This window comes from Pseudorca crassidens, chromosome 19 (genome assembly GCF_039906515.1).
Source record: "Pseudorca crassidens isolate mPseCra1 chromosome 19, mPseCra1.hap1, whole genome shotgun sequence".
NCBI classification, from domain to species: Eukaryota; Metazoa; Chordata; class Mammalia; order Artiodactyla; family Delphinidae; genus Pseudorca; species Pseudorca crassidens.
In genome coordinates, this window is record NC_090314.1 from 47,575,316 (window position 1) to 47,594,870 (window position 19,555).

The window sequence follows — 19,555 nt, forward strand, 5'->3', positions numbered from 1 at the left end:
CAGAAAGCAGATCAATGGTTGCATAGCAACTGGGAAGGGCGAGGAAAGATGGGAAGGAAGAATTACAAAGAGACATTAAGAAACTTTCTGAGGTGATGGACATTTTGATTTTGGTGATGTCTTCATGGTGTGTGAATGTGTGTGTGTGAACACAGATTACTGTATGTCAGTTATACCTCAAAAAGCTTAAAAGAAATGATATTATATGAGAGAGCCAATTGGGGAAATTTGAATAGCAAATCTTTATTAAGTAATATTATTGTGTAGGAATTTAATTTATTTAGTACTGTGTGTTAGCAGTATTGTCGTTACATAGGGAAATACTTTTTAATATCGAGAGAGAAGGGCATCTAGCTTACAAAAGGGGGATCGCAATTGTGGCAGATGCTGTGGGAGGCTGAGGAAGATGAGGCTAGAGCAGTGACCAATGTGTGACGGCATGGTGAAGACAGTCATTGGTCAGCTGACCTGACAAAGACGGTTGGAACAGACTGCTAAATGCAGGGCCCTTTCCACATACTAATTCATGCAATCCCCTCAACTAGCCTTGGCATAACAGAAGGTTTCTATTAGCTTCCCATGTTGTAAGGGGGATGGCACAATTTAAGGTGCAGTAAGTTGTGTAATAAACTGTCGCAATAGGGTCCTACAGAAATAGTTATTTAAACTGCAAAAAAAAAAAAGAAACTTGACCCTTCCCTCACAACATATATGAAAATTAACACAGAATGAATCATAGACCTAAATGTAACTATACAACTTCTGGAAGGAAACACAGGAGAAAACCTTTGTCATTATGGGTTAGACAATGGGGTCTCAGAGAAAGATTTCTTAGATAAGACAGAAAAAAGCACAAACCATCTAAGAAAAGTTGCTAAGGGACTTCCCTGGTGGTTAAGACTCTGAGTTCCCAATGCAGAGGGCCCAGGTTAGATCCCTGGTCAGGGAGCTAGATCCCACATGCATGCCACAACTAAGAGTTCGCGTGCCACAACTAAGAAGCCCATGAGCCACAACTAAGGAGCCCATCTGCCGCAACTAAGACCCAGCACAACCAAATAAATAAATTAAATAAATATGAAAAAAAAGAAAAATTGCTAAATTAGAGTTCATCAAAAATTTAACACTTCTAGTCTTCAGAGACACTTTAATATAATGAAGATAAGTCACAATCTGGGAGAAGATATTTACTAAACACTTATTTGAGAGAAAGGACTTTTTCCATTGCTTTTTATATAAAGCACTCCTAAATCTCAATAACAATATCCAATTAAAAATGAATTTGAACAGACACTTCATTTTAAAAGATATTTGCACATGAATAGACACTCAACATCACTCACCTATTACAGAAATGCAAAATGTGGCAAAACCACGAGATGCAGCTACACACCTACTAGAAAGGTTGAAATTTTTTTTTTTTTTTTAATATAAGAATCAGGTGAAGATGTGGAGCAACTGCAACACTCATAGACTGCCAGTGGGGAAGCAAAATGGCACAGGCACTTTAGAAAACAGTCTAGCAGTTTCTTAAAAAGTTAAATATGCAGTTAGCATATGATAAAGCAATCCCACCCTTAGGGATTTTACCCCAAAGAAATGAAAACATATGCTCGCACAAAACATATGTTCAGACACACATGTGACTGTTTTCAGAGGCTTTGTTCATAATAGCCAAAAAATGAGAAAAAACGCAAATGTTCATCAAACGATGAATGCGTAAACAAACTGTGTATCCACACAACTAGAATACTGCTCAGCAATAAAAAGGAATGAACTACTGACAGGTGCAACAAAACAGATGAATCTCCAAAGAGACTGGCTAAGTGAAAGAAGCCAAAAACAAAAAGCTACATACCACATGATTTCATTTATAAAATATTCTGGAAAAGGCAACGTTATACGGACAAAACTCAGATTGGTGGTTGCCAGGGGCTGGTAGAGAGAGGAGGATGGATTGACTACAGAGGGACACGAGGGGTCTTTTGGGAGTGCAGACGTTTTCTTTACTTCAGATGTGGTGGTGGCTACAGAACTATACGTTTGTCAAAACACATCACACTGTATATTTAAAAATAGTGAATTTTGTTAAATGAAAATTATACATAAATAAACCTGACTTAAGAAAATAGTAAACCTAAAAAAACAATTGAGTGAAAATAAACGTAAGGAAAATCAACTTACAGTTTTTCCAATTCAAGGGTCATCATGAGGATGCTTTTAACTGTTGTAAGTGACACTTGTGTTGTTCCCATGTCTCTGAAGGAGAAGCCCAAACATGCGTGATAGAAAACCCAAAGACAAAAGTTCTAAACTTAAAAAGATACTTAACATGTGATTACTTCAATGCTGGCTTCTTACTTGCCATAGATGATAATCCAAAACAGCTCTTACTGAAGAAATTTAAATTTGCATCATCAAATTAATGACCTTGGTGCTGAACAGTACAATCATTTTCTATTATCCTGATTTCTCATTTTCAATTGCATCTACCTCTTTTGATCACTCTTTTTTAAAAAAATAATGTACCCCTTATTCCTTTTTTCTTTCTGGGATAAATAATATTCCTACATGCATCTACATGTTCCATATCTATATGTGTTCTTCAACACTGTTCTCATTCTCTGCTGGCTGTCTTATCCATATATATTCTTTCTTAATCCTTTTCTTTGCCAATAACGCTTATTTTCAATAACCCAGTTAAAATCTAAATTATGTCTTTTTAGCTAAAGTACTCAATCTTTGACGAAAGTAAAAAGGAGAAATTATCTCATGAGCCATGAAACTGTTGCAATACTTACAAATATTTTAATGCTGGCAATTTAAAAAGATGAGAATCTTCAACTGTTGTCAAAGGATTACGATTGAGAATTCTGAAAAATGGAATGGAATTAAAATTATCTGCATTTTCAATTACTTCCATGAAAGCTTATATTCATTTTTTTTTGGTATGGAACTGGAAGGTTAAAAAAAAAAGTCATTTTCTGCCTTTACGTATAAATCACCCTTAGAATCTGTAAAACACTCTTTCACTGGGAACTACCCAGGTCTCTAGATGATAAAGTGGAGAAGAGAAACAAACAAACAAACAATAAAATAGAAAAAAAGTGGCTAGCAAAGAAAAAATATGCCAAAGGACTCTTCAGGTTAAAAACCCTCGAAGTGACTATGCTGGTAGGAAGCCCTTGCTCTGTAAAAAAGTACTATTTCTAGTGTCTTCCATAATTCAAGGTGTTTTTCTTTCATCTCTACCAATTTTTAAAAATTTCATGATTTAAACTACCCAGCTAAAGACAAAAATAGGGCTAATTCCTTGGTTCTGGAGCCAAAGAAGAAGAGATAAATCCAAGAGGAACTGGTGAAAGCCATACTCCCATCACATAGTCCCATGTGTATTCTTGTATCATAGCCTTTGTTACTGTGTATGTAATCACCTGTTTACTTGTCAGTCTCCTAGATTGTCAGCAACTTGAGAGCAGAGACCACACTTATTGTCATTATTATTCCTGTGCCTGACATAGTGCCTAATATTTGCTAGGTATTTAATAAATGTTTGCTGAATAAATAAATAACATTTTGTTTATATATCAATAAAACAAACAAATTAATTTTGGGGAACAAAATTTTATTCCAAAATCCTGGAATAGATTTTCTTATTAGTTCTTTCTTCCTTTCTTTCTTTCTTTTTTCTTAGTTCTTTAAAACAAATAAGGGGGGCTTCCCTGGTGGCGCAGTGGTTGAGAGTCCGCCTGCCGATGCAGGGGACGCGGGTTCATGCCCCGGTCTGGGAAGATCCCACATGCCGCGGAGCGGGTGGGCCCGTGAGCCATGGCTGCTGGGCCTGCGTGTCCGGAGCCTGTGCTCCGCAAGGGGAGAGGCCACAACAGTCAGAGGCCCGCGTACCACACACACACACAAAAAAAAAACAAATAAGGGGGGGAAAAACCCAAAAAGAAACAGGAAGAAAGAAAAGAATACCTGACTTTAAGTTAACTCTACTCAAGAATTATTAGCTTATTTTTGCAAAATATTATAAAGATAATCATCAAAAGTAATATCTTTTGGGTTGCCAGGCATCTGTGATCAGCATTTAACATTTAATCCTCACAGTAACCTTATATGATATATATATTACACCATTGTACAAATGAGGAAACTGAGGCACAGAGAAGTTACATAACTTGTCGTAAGTCATCAAGCTAGTAAGAAGCAGAGCTAGAATTTGAACTTAGTTCTGACTCTAAAGCCTGTGTTTAACCTGAATGAAAAAAAAGGGGTGTGTGTGTTAAAACATCTGTTACTTTAACCTTAATTTGCAGAGCACTAAATATAGAAATACCTTTTCAAACTTCATCTACCCATCTGGGAAAGCCTCTATGAGAATTATATTTTCTCTATTTATTTATTTATTTCTCTTTTTATTTATTTTTTCCTTAATCATCTCTCATGATATTTAATTAGCGTATGGACGTTGAGACTTTATAGATTTTTTTAAAAATTGCAGGAAAATCAGTAAAAATGATGGAGGAAGGACATCTGAAAATTCATCCCTCCATAGAAGCAAAAATAACAATAACTACAACAACAAAACTGGCAAAAATGGTCAGAATCAACTTCTGACCAATCACTTTAACCAACATGCTGGCAGGAAATTGGGGAGCAATTTCTTCAAGGAAAACAAATTAATTTTTGTAAGAAAAATGAGATCTGTGTTGCTTTAATTTGTCCTTGAACTTTGCTCTCCATGCCAGTGGTAGCCTTGAAAAACAGCCCACATCACTGGTACCAGAAGGAGCAGCATGGACTGGGAGGGCCTTCAAAGCCTCATTCCCAAAGAACTGTCATTGTTTTACATGTCTGGTGGTCCCCTGGAAGACCTCACTTGAAAGGTTTGCCTTTGACCTGACTCAGAGCTGTCTAGTGAGAAAAGCCTCTCCTCAGCTGGCATTTCTGGAAAACATTTTCAAGCAAATATTTTAACATGGCGGCTGCATGAGGCAATGGGTAACAGTTGGATGCAAAAAACAGCCCAACCGAAAAGCTTAAAAAGAAAAGCTGAGGAATGAGATGTCCACAGAGACTTTGAAATGTTCCACTGTATTCCTGGGAAACTGGAAGACCACAAGACATATTCCTGGGAATCTAGGAAGATAACTGTTAGCATTAATAAATGAGTTCAGCAAGGTTGTAGGATATAAGATCAATATTATTTCTACACACCAGCAGTGAGTAATCCAAAAATGAAATTAAGAAAACAATTCCACGTGTAACAGCATCAAAACAAATATAACACTTATGGAAAAATTTACCCGAGTGCAAGATTCACACTGAAAAGTACAAAACTGTTGAAAGAAATTGAAGAAGATCTAAATAAATATAAAGACATGCTGGATTCATGGACTGGAAGATAATCTTATTAAAATTTCACTACTTCCCAAATCGACCTATGGTTCCATTGCAATTCCTATCAAAATCCCAGCTGACTTCTTTCCAGAAATTGCCAAGCTAATTCTAAAATTCATATAGCAATTTAAGGAAACAGAATAAACCAAAACAGTGTTGGTAAAGTACAAAGTGGGAGGACTCAACACATCCTGGTTTCAAAACTCAGTTCAAAGCTACTGCAATCACAGTGTGGTACTGGAATAAGAACAGACATGTAAATTAATGGAACAGAATAAACCCTCATGTATATGGTCTATTGATTTTCAACAAGCATGCCAAAACAATTCCATGTGGAAAGAACAGTCTTTTCAAATGATGCTGGGACAACTGTACATCCACACACAAAATAATGAAGCTGGACTCCTACACTTCACACCGTATATGAAAATTAACTCCAAATGGATCAAATATCCAAATGTAAGAGCTAAGGCTATAAAACTCCTAGAAGAAAACACAGGAGTAAATCTTTATGACCTTGCATTAGACAACAGTTGTTAGATATGACACCAGAAGCAGAAACAACCAAAGGAAAAATAGATGAGTTGGACTCCATAAAAATTAAAAACGTTGTGCTTCCAAGGACACTATCAAGAAAGTGAGAAAACATATAGCATGGGAGAAAATACTACAGGTGGGAAGAATAAGATGCAGTTGGGAGAAGAAAAGTATACTACTTGCTAGGTGTGACAATCTCAAAATTTTGAACTATTACAAATAAAACAGCCACCCTGAATCACACCAAAGGGCAGACCCAAGTTATTTTTGTTTTTAGCGTTTATGCCTTTGTAAATCTGAGAAGCAGCCAGGATTCTAGTACATAGCAAAAAGTGATGACAGCACCCTGACGTGTGTAAGCTTTGGTGTGTACATAGCTATCTAAAGGAAACCAATGCTAGCTGAATGGGGGAGCATTAGGGCGGCTCTGTGACCGCAGCTCAATTTGCCTTCATAGTGTGGCCTCACCTCCCTCATTGATATTCTCAACAATGGGGTAAATAATTCAATAGGGATAAGGCTTTGATTTTCCTCTTATTCTCTCTTAGGGCTTATGTTCTTGGTACAATATTGATGTACCACAGACAAGCCAGAATGTGAATGTGCTCTGACTGGTTAAGTTACATAGACTTTCTACATTGTAGAGTTCTTCAGTTCCTAAAATCATGGAGCTTGTATTGTTAGAACCAATGAAGTGACTAAAAGAATTTTTAAAAATAAGCCATCAGTCTGCACCTGCGTAGGTGAGTGAACGAGAAACACTTTAAAGCCAGAAAAAAAAAGTATACTTAACATTTAGGATTATCAACCACTGCTGGTTTTCCATAATATATTTCATTCCTGATTTTATCTGAAAGAGATATGATTACTACCACCATTCAAAGAGTGGTACTTTATTAATTAATAAGCTCTTGGCTCATCTTTGAGGTAGATTTCGGATTTAAAATAGACTACCACACTGCTAACTACTTCACCTTATGATTGTCAATAACATCGAGGCGTCATTCAAGAAACCCACTGTCTTATAATCACCTGAAACCTAGTGATGAATCAAGGTTTTGTGGGGCCTGAACCTCATCTACTTTGGGAAATCATATCTAATAAAAACATGCAAAGTTATGAATACAAAAATCGCTAGGACCCCTCTCAAGACCTTGCAAGGGACCTATGCAAGTGAGGAGCCCTGAAACCTAAGCTTCACTGAATTCATAAATCCACCTCAGCTGGGGCCCTTTTCCAAACTTATTTAATGCAGGCAACTTATAAACACCCCAGTAATATGTCATTATAGGTAGTAAAATGACCTAACTCGAGGGTGGCATCTTCCCTTGGTGGCTTCCCTTTGGAAAGAGATGCAATAAAGTTTATATCTCACCATGGCAAATGTTTCCTGAAGCAAATTAGCTTTTCCTATTAGAAAGACTTAGCCCAAAACAAAGACTTACTATACTGTGACAATCTTTTGAAAGTAACTGTGAACGAGTTTTAGGAGTACAGTACTAATTTATTTCCAACACCAGATAGTTCTGATTCTTTCACTACCTTTTTCTGTCATTTAAGAGGCACACAAATTCCAAAGGAACAAGTTGGTGCCTCTTCCATCACAAATCTTTTCTAACCTACCACCCATTTTCTACTTCATCACCCCCCTCCCTCACCTTGTTACCCTGCTGCATAGATGCTACAATGGCTCTCATATATGTTTTCCCATCAACATCCATCTTTCTCCTTCCAGTATGAAAGTTTCTTGGGGACAAAGTCCCTGCCCTACGCGTGTTTGTATCCCCAGCAGTTAGTACAGTGCTGACACAGAGTGGCATGGCACTCAGGGAATGTTTTTGAATGAATTCATTAATTTTTAAACTGTGATTTATTTATTTATTTGTTTATTTCCACAATGTATTTTCCTGTGTTGCCTACATAACTATAGTGAAACGCAGATTCTTATAAGGAACTCTTGGTGTTATAGGATGTTTAGGAAAGGTGGTGAGTTTAAGAGGTTGTATTGATGCTACTAAAACCTCCTGGTGAAGGGATGTCATGAGCCTGCTCTCCCTTGTGCTGGCAAAAGAAAAACTGACCCTTGGTGCTCTCTCCCCAAGACAGGCATCAGCAAACTAACAAGGGAAAGGAAGGAGGCCGCCGAAGATACGCATCTGCAGGAATTGCTAATCCAGCTCCAGACACAGCCTCAACACCTTCATTAACCAAAATGTGTGAACTGTGTGAAACTGGATTTCTGAACCACAAGACAGGTAAGAGAGTCTTTTCCAAAGCCAGGTGTAGAAGAGCTCTTTACCTTGAGTCTAAAATAGGCTTCGGGCCACTGAACGTACCCACTATCATTTCCTTGTGTCATGAGAAATCGCAGAATTTTTGAGCTGAAGGGGTGTAAAACCCACACTTCTTATTGAAGAGTAGTCAGCAAAGGAAGTATATTGAATTAGGCTGCAACAATGTATTTTCCTTCTATTTTTCACACTACAGCTGAACACAAACAACGTCTTTTTCCATACCGCAAAGGTTCCTACTGGCCACAGATAATTCACTTCAGAGATATATGCTTTTTGAAAAATAATGTTCTGGGTGGCTAGGGAGAGCCCTGTGGTGGGTGTTCAGAAATTCTTTCTGCTTAACCATTTAAAAGAGCTAATAATGCTTGGGGAAGCACCCACACCTTTTGCTCCCTGAAGAACTGGGTGCTAAACTTAGTTCTTTGCAGCTCTGGGTTGCATACATTTTAAGCAGTTAGGAACTTTGCACATGAGCAGGAATCAAAGTTAAATTCAAAAGCGGAACTTCATGGACCACTCACATAGTGGAGAGGCATCAGTGGGATTCCATGACAACGCTAATCTGAGCGTTTTTGCTTGGTGCCTTTTATTGCCCGTGCCAAAGATCAGTACTATGGAAAGCAGAGCGTTTCATATATATGAGTTAAACAAGTCTCTTGGCCTCTTTGTACCTTAGTTTCCTCATTTGAAAAAATAATAAATGGCTCTCAAGACATACTTTCCAGAATTCAAACTGGGCTTACACCCAGCTAACCAATAACTGCATGGTGTTTTTACACACAGTTTTTTACATGCATTCATCTTCTATTTCACTTACAACGTGTGTAAAAAGCGCATTCCATGCCAGGCCTGAAACGTTCCAAAGCTCAGTTCTGTGAGTAAATTGCAACCAAGATTTCTACAAAGAAAGACACATGCAAAAGAAGAAGAAAAATATATATTCTTTCAGAGCAGTTATCGTTTGGCAATAATTCTAATTTATGTATGATGAAACATAACATCACTACTCCCTCCATACACTAATGAAATCTCACTGTGGAAGATATTATGATTTATACTTTCAGGATTATATATGTGGTGCATTAGATACAAAATAGTAAATGCTCATTAAATACTTGTGTTAAGTGATCTTTATTTCTCTAGAAAGGCAGCACTATTGACATTTTGGGCTGGATAATTCTTTGCTGTGGGAGGCTCTCCTGTACTGTTGGGTGTTTAGTAGCATCTGTGGCCTCTGTCCACTAGATGCCAGGAGCATATACAGTTCTGACAAGCAAAAATGTCTCCAGACACTATCAAATGTCACCTGCGTGCAAAATCACCCTGGTTGAGAACCACTGCTCTACAATGATTCACTCTGATCTGTGTAATAACTCTCACACTAATCTTTGCTAGAGACAAAAAGGATTTGCTACAAAATTTTAGCAGGAATTTTAATCATATTTCAAAATGAGTAACAAATTAATTTTAGAAAAAATTAAGCTTTATAAAAATTCCAAATATAATGAAGTTATAGTTGTAACTTACATAAACTGCAAAAAAGGTAGTGGTTCAAATGTACGTCTTTCGATAGACTGTATTTTATTGCAGGATAAATCTCTACGAAAAGGAAAAGGAAAATATTGCCTCAATTAGCTTTTAGATATCTAATTAGTAGGAATAACTAGTAGAGGTTAGAATGATAATAATAAATAAGAAGCTTTGGTCTAAACTCCAAACCTTAGGAATTATTATTTGAACCTTCCAGAGCCCCTAACCCTGCCTTCACCTCTCTTAAGAGTCTCACCTTCAGGATCTTCATAAATTAAATATACAACTATAGATCTTGATAGATTTTGGAGGTAATCTTTCCTGAGAGCAGAAGCATTGATTAGATTCCACCTTTTATGGTCACATCAAATTCTAGATTATGAGCTCAAAGTTTTTATCTCTATATATCATTATAATTTCTAATATTCAAAGGAATATTCTTATATTTACACACTTCCCAGTATAGTTCTGTTTTTCTAGGCCAATTCATTACCAGAAGAAATAAAAGATACCCTTTCACACAACTTGAAAGGAAGTTACTCCTCTCATTAATATGTAACTTTAATTCAGTATTACACTTTCTATCATATTGACTTTTATTCGAAAATACCTAGTCTTGACTATAGCTGACTATGTTATTTCCATTGATTCCAGCTTAGTCTCTCATTTCACCTGGATGGCTATAACTGTCTTCTGACTGGTGTTTCCATCTCTTCGCTCTCCGTTTCTAAGCCATCCTCCACGCGATCACCAGATTAACTCTCCGGAAGTTGTTCTCAAATACCAGCATCACTTGTGAACTTATTGAAGATACAAATACTCAGCCCTACTGGGGACCTCTGGAATCAGTAACTACGGGGGTGGAGCTTGTGTTTTCACATGCCCTCCCAGTGGTCGGTTCTGTTGCAGGCTAAAGCTTGTCCTAAAGCCCTGCTGTGGTAACATGGTAGCTTGGCGTGTTATCCTTGGCTTGGCCTCCAAAGCCCTAGATGATCTGGCTCTCATCTCCTACTCTTCCCACTTGTACTCTACAGGTACTCAGAGTATTTTTCCTATGTTTTGCCTTTCTCCCACTTTCCTTTTGCAAGCTTATTCTTCCCAAGATGTCTGTCATTGATACCCAATGGCCCTTCGAGGTCCCATTTAAACAGCATTGCTCTAGTAACATCTTCCCTGATCCAATTTGAAGTCTTCTTTCCCTCTTTTGTGCTCCAATACCAACTTATAGCTCTCATTGCCCATATTCATTTCTTTCTTTAAATATAGCTATTTTTGCAACCCATTTCCTCTGAGCATAAACTCCTTCAAAGTATGGACTAGATACTGCTTACGTGCATCGTCTATCACGTTTAAAGCCAACACGTGGACATAAAGCAAACTCAAATATTTATGAAATCAAAAAATAGCTGGAGGGCTTCCCTGGTGGCGCAGTGGTTGAGAGTCCGCCTGCCGATGCAGGGGACATGGGTTCGTGCCCCGGTCCGGGAAGATCCCACATGCCGCGGAGCGGCTGGGCCCGTGAGCCATAGCCGCTGAGCCTGCGCGTCCGGAGCTTGTGCTCCGCAACGGGAGAGGCCACAACAGTGAGAGGCCCAAGTACAGCAAAAAAAAAAAAAAAAAAAAAAAAAAAAAAAAAAAAAATAGCTGGAGAGTGGATAGAAGGAGGAAATGACTGTTTTAAAAGAAATGTAATTTCTTTTGTGGAGGCACTTCATGGTGCCTCCACAGCACTTTGTCAGTATGGTTTGAGTTATATGTTTATTTTCCCTGTGAGATCATGAGTTGCTAAAAGGAAACCTGTCTTACCCGTCGGCGTGTTTACAACACTAGGCATAGTGCTTGTTAGCATATTCTTTTTTCGCTTTTTTATTGATTGGCATTTTTTTTTTAAGAATGAGAATACTTACGCGAACATGAAATAATCAGATTATAAAGTATTTCATAGTAGAAATAATGAAGGGCCTAGTCCACTGAGCATTTATCTTATTTGTTTTTCTCCAAACTGTGTTGGTAAGGTTTTGAGCCCAGAAGGCAGAGAAGAGATTAATATAAAGGTGTTGGCCCCTTAAGGCTTGGAAGGTTTGATAATAAAAAGAACTATTTTTAGGGTCATGTGAGTCTCTTTATACCCACTTCCCTTAAGCCTTTTATGTTTGCAAGAAGAACCTATTTGCTAAAGAGGATCATTAATTGGCTTAATAAGGATTAATGACATACACAGCTTTGGATGCCATGGACAAAGGACAAAAACTGAGCTTTTATAGCAAAAAACACTGTTATCTCCTTAGCCCTAAATAAAAAGAAATACTAGGCAAGCATTTCCTCTTTGATAAAGAAGCTGGAGAGGGAATTCCCTGGCTGTCCAGGGGTTAGGACGCGCTTCCACTGCTGGGGACCTGGGTTCAATCCCTGGTCAGGGAACTAAGATCCCACAAGTCCTGTGGTGTGGCCCCAAAACAAACAAACAAAAAACAAGAAAACAAAAGCCTGGAGAGATTTTTGTTAGGGGCATTATTGATATGATTATTTAGTGTAAACATTTCTAAATATACCACTTAACCATCATCTTAAACATTCTTAATATTGGTATCACAATTCCTGCCTTGAAATCCTCAACAACAGCTTGTTCTTTTGGTAACTTAATGTGTTCTTAACAATACTGATTTTTTTTTTTTTTTGATGTGGACCATTTTTAAAGTCTTTATTGAATTTGTTACACTATTGCTTCTTTTTTTTTATGTTTTGGTTTTGTGGCCATGAGGCATGTGGGATCTTAGCTCCCTGATCAGGGATCGAACCCGCAGCCCCTGCATTGGAAGGCAAAGTCTTAACCACTGGACCACCAGGGAAGTCCCTTGACAATACTGTTTACATAATTCATCTGCATAAATATTTAACATTTAAATGTTAATTCAATTTAGATTAAATTATCAGAGTTATGAGTTAATGGCATTCATATTAATGTGAGGGGTCTGTATTTTCTTGTACTGTAGGTGACAATTTGAGGTTAACTTTAATTTCTCTCATTTCACTAAACCAATTTTTTCAAATCTTTGCTGTAAAGGCCAGATAAGTCAATATTTTAGGCTTTGCAGGCCACATACAGTGTGTGTCACTTATTTTTCTTCGTTTCTTTTTTTTCTCATTTACAGCCCTTTCAAAATCACTTTTAACTTATGGGCTGTATAAAAACGGACTGTGGGCCAGATTTGATCCATAGGTCATAAACAAGATATAAATACAGATGGAAAGTATATGAACACTTATATAACAATGTTCATATGGGAGTCTATAATTGCTCAGACCTCATTACCACTTTTCCTCTACAACTAAAGGGTATTTTTCTATCTATACCTTGTCTATATATTTAAAAATTAAAAATGAATAGGAGATATTTAGGGCTAGTGATGGGCTGGGGCCCTACACAGACTTACAGAGCTGTAGAAGTTTATTGCTAGAAGAAATTGAAGAGATTACCTAACTTGAACCCCTTAATTACTTTATAGATAATCTACTTTATAGATAAGAACTCATAAATAAATATGATTAACTTACAAATATCGGAGGGATAGCAAGCCTTCAAATGAGTCCTTATGTAATTCAGTCAAATCATTTTCACTGAGATTTCTGAAAAATGAAAAGGTTATTTCTGGATCAAAATGCAAAATAACTACAACTATATACTACATAGGACTAAGTCCTATATGTGCAGGAAAGCTGGGTAATGGTGCCTCCTAAACAACCGAATTCTTATTTAATTTAGGGATGGTGATTTCTGCTCTGTTTTCACGTCCTCCTTTGTGTCCATCTCTCTCCATCACGCATGTGTGCACGCGCGCACGCACACACACACACACACACACCACCCACTCTTCCCACCGAATCATATAGTTAATGTCTACTCTCTAGATCACGAAGTCTCTGTTAGAACCCAGCTCTGGGTGGCACCAACGTTGCAGAGCTGCCCTTCCCTCCTCTCTTTCCCCAAACCTTATTGGGAAGCCCCACGCAGAACTGTATCAGGGCAAATGAAGCCATCTGAGTTTTTCCCCCATTAAAATTGTTTTGAAAACTAAAATGTGCATAAAATATACATAACTGTTCAATAATTCAATTGAACAACTGTTCAACTGTTTAAGAATTACAAAACAGAACCCCACGTAACACCATTCATGTCAAGAAAGAATCCTGACAGCATCCCAGAAGCCCCCCGTGTGCCCTTTTCCAATCACAACCCTCTCTCTGACTTCCTAGAGGGAACCACTATCCTGACTTTAAGAATAATTTCCTTGCTTTTTAAATGTAGTTTTGCCTTTTCTCTATCAGCCATAAGCAACACAGTTTCGTCTTGCTTGTTCTTGAACTTTATATAAGTGGAATCATATTATATGTATTATTTGCCACATTGCTTCTTTCATTCAACATTATTTTGTAAAATTATTTCATTTTTGCCTGTACTATGTGGTGTTGCATGTCCAACCACCTGAGGCTTCTGAGTATTTGAAAGTGGCTAATGTGACTAAGGAGTTGAATTTTTAATTTAATTAACTTTAATTATTCTAAAATTAAAATGTAAAAAACTGACAGTGTAATTATTGGAAAATGTTTATGTTAGCAACAATTTGCATATGTGATAATACTTTTTCGACTGTAAATTTTATAAAATCTAAATGCCGATCAAGTATTTGTAATAAAATTTAGCAACCAAATTGTGATTTCAAGGAGTTAGTATGGGAAAGAAATGTAAACTCTTTCATTAATTTTTATATCGAGACATGTAGATACAATATTACTTAGGATATTTTTAAGTACTTAGTATGAAAACAATGTAAATATCTTATTAATAATGTATATGATGATTACATGTTAAAATGATAATATTTTGGATATAAGGGTTAAGTAAAAGATATTCACATTTACTTCATCTGTTTCATTTTACTTTTATTTTTAAGTGGCTACCAGAAAATTTAAGATTACTTATGTGGCTTGCGTTATGTTTCTGATGAAGTGTATGACTTCTAAGTATGATCATACCACACTTTATTCATTCAACTGTCGGTGTATACTGAGATTTTTCTAGTTTTTATTTATTAAAAAGAATACTGCTTTGAACATTCTTTTTATTTGTATCCTGATACATATTTGCCTGAGTTTGTCTAGGATGTAATAGGAATACAAAATTGTTTCCTAAGAAGTTGTGCTATTTCAAGCTGGCAGGTTGAAACATGTCAGGTCTCCACCCCTTCAACTTCCACCAAAATCGCTAAGAATGATACAAAAGATATAACATAAAATTCACAACCTTAGCTCAATGTGTGGGAGCAGCTGCACAAATGCCCCCCTACCAGAAACGGCCCGGAGCTACCTACAGGGTGATCAGTTGGAATAGTGTGGTAGGAGCAGCCTACAGCACACATCAACCCCACATCTTCCCTCCTTGATCCAGGAAGCAAAAATGTCTTCCTCTAGGCAGGAGCAATTGGTGTTAGCAAGGGGGCAAGGTCCCAGAACCCTGGAAGAAAGGTATGCACTCCCTGACTAGCCACTAGAAGGCACCTTCCACCTCTGCCTTATTCTCAGGGGAACCCATTGGGAGTAATAAGCCCCAACAGCTCATTTCACTTCTCCCCTAAAGCTGGGAAACAAACGCAGTAGAATCTCAACTACAAAGATGAATTACACTCAGGAATGACCAAACAATGTGACAAAGCCAACTCCATTAAGGACAGAAAACAAAAACAAACAAAAGAGCTTATAGCCAATGAATCAGAGTTAACAAAGCACAAGAGGACCATAGGACAGCACAATTATTACCCTCAGACAGATGTAAGCAGATAATGCATCCATTAATCAACTCAGGAATATACGAATGAAAAGTGTTAGCAATAATTAAAGAAAACTCAGTATATGAGCAGCAGAAATGACAGTTAAAGAATAAATTAGGAAACTGAGAGATCCAGCCAATTACTTCTCAAGAATGCAGAATGAAGGGAGCAGGAAGGATTCACAGTCAAGCCTGACCCCTGGGTCTGCCTGAGGAATGTTAAGCACTTTGCTTCCCCTGGTCTCACACTAAAGACTAGGAACATGCTGTGGGGAGGAGGGGGTGGTGTTTTGCACCAGTCTCTTATATCTGATAAGCAGGAAGACACATAGCCTGTATCCCAAGAGTGGAGTGAGGGAGTGGTGGAGAGAGCCAGTATAGAAGGAACTCTATAAGACGTCAAAGGTAGGTTTCTCTTGCCTGGAAGAATTCCCTTCCTTGCGGGTGATATTAACAGTGGTATATCCTTCAGGAGCCTTGGGGATCTGAGCACAGGCTATGTTGCCTTGTGAAACTATTTCCACTGAATTCTGCATTTAAAACGTTCTGCTTTTCACTCACAGTGTCTCTTGGTCACATATTTATATTAATTCCAGCTCATAGCTTAATTCTAGCTCATAAATTAATTCTTTACTCATAGCTTATGTGAATTAAAATATTACTACCTGGAAACTCTGCAACTCAGTTATTAAGGTGGTTCATATTATAGAGAATATAGTCACACACATTTTTAAAAGATCACTAAAACAAAATCACAAAAGGCTTCAATTCCCACAGAGAACTCTTGGATCCCTGAGCGTGATTCAAAGACCCTGACCTCAATTTGAAATTCACCATTTTAGGAGGAATCGCAGTGATTGTCAGAATACATGATAGGGGGAATGTTCAACAGATGGTGTTAAGATTGTTTTCTCACCTGTAAGTCGTGGTTTCGTATTTCCATGGAAATGATTCAAAAAGAAAAACACCAAATCAATATGTCCAACAACATGTATGGTAACCCTTTTCATACCATCAAAGGTAGGAAAAAACAAATCTGTATGTATATACCATAAATGATATACAAACGTCACAGGAAATGATGGTCTATGAAAAACAGCTGCACAAAAGTGGAACTCATATATACTAATTATAACTTTGAAAGTTGACAAGGATTCAGTAAGTACAGCAAAGAGATGGGGTCGATCCTCAACTCTTTATGACACTGTCTTCTGTGATTGGCTGATGCCCATATCAGACTGGTTGGAGTTTGAATATCATGGTTGGACAGGGGGTAACCAAACAGTATGTATTTCAAATTAATTGGGTTTCTTTCTGTGAAGATGTTTGCATGACAGGACAGTAGAAATTTTAAATAACAATGGTAAATTCAGCCTGGAAGTAAAATTTAGACTGAGAATGAGTCAGTCACCAAAAAATTACCCCAAAAGTGGCTTCAAATAAGCAATAACTGAAATAAAATACATTAATCTGTAGAACTTCAAATATTCATCTTGACTGAAGAAAAAATTTTAAAACTATGGGGAATCAGAGTTACAGCCAGATCTAAAACTTTCTCACACCATGAAATATCAAAACTAGGCATGAAGTAACATTTAAGAAAGACCAGGGTTCAGGTCTAAGGCAACCTTCTGAACTTCACATTCATTCTTGATTCTGTAATACTGACAATTACCCTTCCCTCCACCTCTGAAACTTCTAGGAAATTGAGAGGGCTCAGGGTTGGTTGGTTTGATTGATTTAACTATATATATAATGCAAACAATAGGCCTTTCTGGAACTGATTTACTCTCGTTCCCCTGCTTTCTTTCTCTCCAAAGTACTTAGCAATGCTTGAAATTATACCTATCTATTTATTACACTTATATACTTATTTCTATTTATTTGTAAACCCCCTAAGAACTGGGATACTTGGGCTGTTTCATTCTTGGACCTGTAACCCTAGCATGTAAAACAGTTCGTGGCATATAGTACATACTCGAAAAATATTTATTGAATGAATTCAGAAAGTGACAAATTATCAACTATCAGATACTTTTATTTAAAACAAATTATCCATTTATCGTCACTCATGAGGATAATTACAGGAAAAGAAATGTCTTTTTTCTCCCCTACATTTGTGACTCAATCTTTTGAGACAAGAATCCTTTGAGAATTTCATAAAAGCAATGATGCTTTTCCCTAAAAAACTGCACTTTCTTGAACACAAGCAAAAGTGTGCACGCAATTTCGACTTGTGGATCATCCTTTTAGGGCAGAGGTCTGTGAATAGAGAGGACTGAATCCAGAGTGCCAAACTTGGATGGGAAATAAAATTACATCTCAGTTTTCACAAATCTCTAAAATCTCTAAAATCAGCACTTCCTTCCATTATGAATGTAGGCAACAAACCACAGTAGATCAGCAGTATAGTTAATTTGGTCCCCAATAGAAATCACAGGTCATTTCATATCACGTATATGCTGCAGATACCTCGAAATATCATTTATTCTCATCACTACCCTGGAGTTATAACATTTATTAGACCTACCACTATATCTTCTTATTTAAAGCGTTAAGAGAAGCATATTTATTACTATTTCACTAATTTTAAAAATATTCTGAAAACTATTTCAATATAGTTGGTTTCCTTTGTTTTTCTGTATATTTTGACTTACTATACATTTTAAAACATTATCCCCAGAACATAAGCTTCTGCAGCTTGCCAAAGAGTTATACACGGGGAAGCAGGAGGGAGGTTAAGAAATTCTGCTTTGGGGAACCACTGACCTCAAGTCAGGAACCTCTGCTTATAAGGTATAAACCTCAAGCTGACTTAGAAATCTTCAAACCTTACCAGACTCATGTTATAGTGTACCGCCTCCCAAACACATGCTTTTCAAAAATTAATTTTTAATTTCAATTTATTTTTAAAAAATATGTAATATATATTCACATCTCAAAATTCCAAAAATATGTAGCACACAATTCAAACTTTTTCTCTTACCTCTGTCCCTCAGTCTACCACCCCCCTCCACTCCCAGAGGAAATTATCTGTTTCTTGTGCCAAATGACTTTCATTTTTCTTACAAGATTGGGACATAAAATCTCCAAGTTAGGTACTATCACGGGAAATATAAACTACATATAGTATTTAGGAAATCTGTAAATTAAAAAAAGTGCTTGGTTCTAGCATTTTTTTCATTTCCAATAAGATATCAGACTAAGGGGGCATATCTTTAAGGGTGGTCATAATACCAGTTTTTAGATTGACTGTTATGTCTTTTATTATTAATTCAGAAGTCATTTATGACGTCTATTCAAGTTGAACTAAGGATATGACCACAGACTGTCATGAAAATTACTTGGAATGTTTTTTTTCCAAAATAACTTATGTATCTAAACTGACTTTTACTACAAATCAATAAAAAAATAGTAACAGAAAAATGGGGAAAGGACAGACAATTCAGGGATAAAATACAAATGTTCAGTAAACATATAAAGATATTTAATTTCACAAATAATAAGAAAATTCAAATTCAGACGGGACCCCTTTTATTCATCTGTCAGATTAGCAAAAAAAAAAAAAAAAGTGAGAATCTCCAGTGGTGGAGGGTGTGGGGAAATGAATGTCATCACAGCATGGTGACTGGAGGGTAAGCTGGCACAATTTTTTTTTTTTTCTGGCATAACTTTTTGAGGGCAAATAAAATTTTATATATAAATAGTCTTCACCCCAACAATCCCATTTCTAGATAAATATTCTATAGAAATAAATGACCAGGCTCACAAAAATGCACGTACAAGGATATTCATTGCAGCAATGCAAGTAACAAGAAAACTGGTCATAATCTAAACATCCTTCAATAGGGGCATTATTAAACTGTAACACATTCATACTATGGAATATTATGCAGGAGTTTAAAGGAATGGGGTAACCCTCTATGAACTGGGAAGGAAAGAAATCTAAGACATATCAGGAAATGAA

General features: G+C 36.9%; 1 protein-coding gene across 7 annotated transcripts in view; it reads right to left on the reverse strand.

Annotated features, from left to right (window-relative positions):
* LOC137211954 (leucine-rich repeat-containing protein 37A3-like) overlaps positions 1-19,555 on the reverse strand; it is a 113,934-nt gene that overhangs the window by 80,835 nt on the left and 13,544 nt on the right. For all 7 annotated transcript variants that reach the window (XR_010937289.1, XM_067714747.1, XM_067714754.1 and 4 more), the window contains 5 exons: positions 13,320-13,391; positions 9,762-9,833; positions 9,052-9,132; positions 2,802-2,873; positions 2,185-2,259 (listed from right to left, as the gene is read on the reverse strand). Coding sequence is in view for 6 of the 7 variants with exons in the window: in XM_067714747.1 (XP_067570848.1) it covers positions 2,185-2,259; positions 2,802-2,873; positions 9,052-9,132; positions 9,762-9,833; positions 13,320-13,391 (372 nt within the window). In the remaining variant the exon portion in view is untranslated. The remainder of the gene's footprint in view (positions 1-2,184; positions 2,260-2,801; positions 2,874-9,051; positions 9,133-9,761; positions 9,834-13,319; positions 13,392-19,555) is intronic.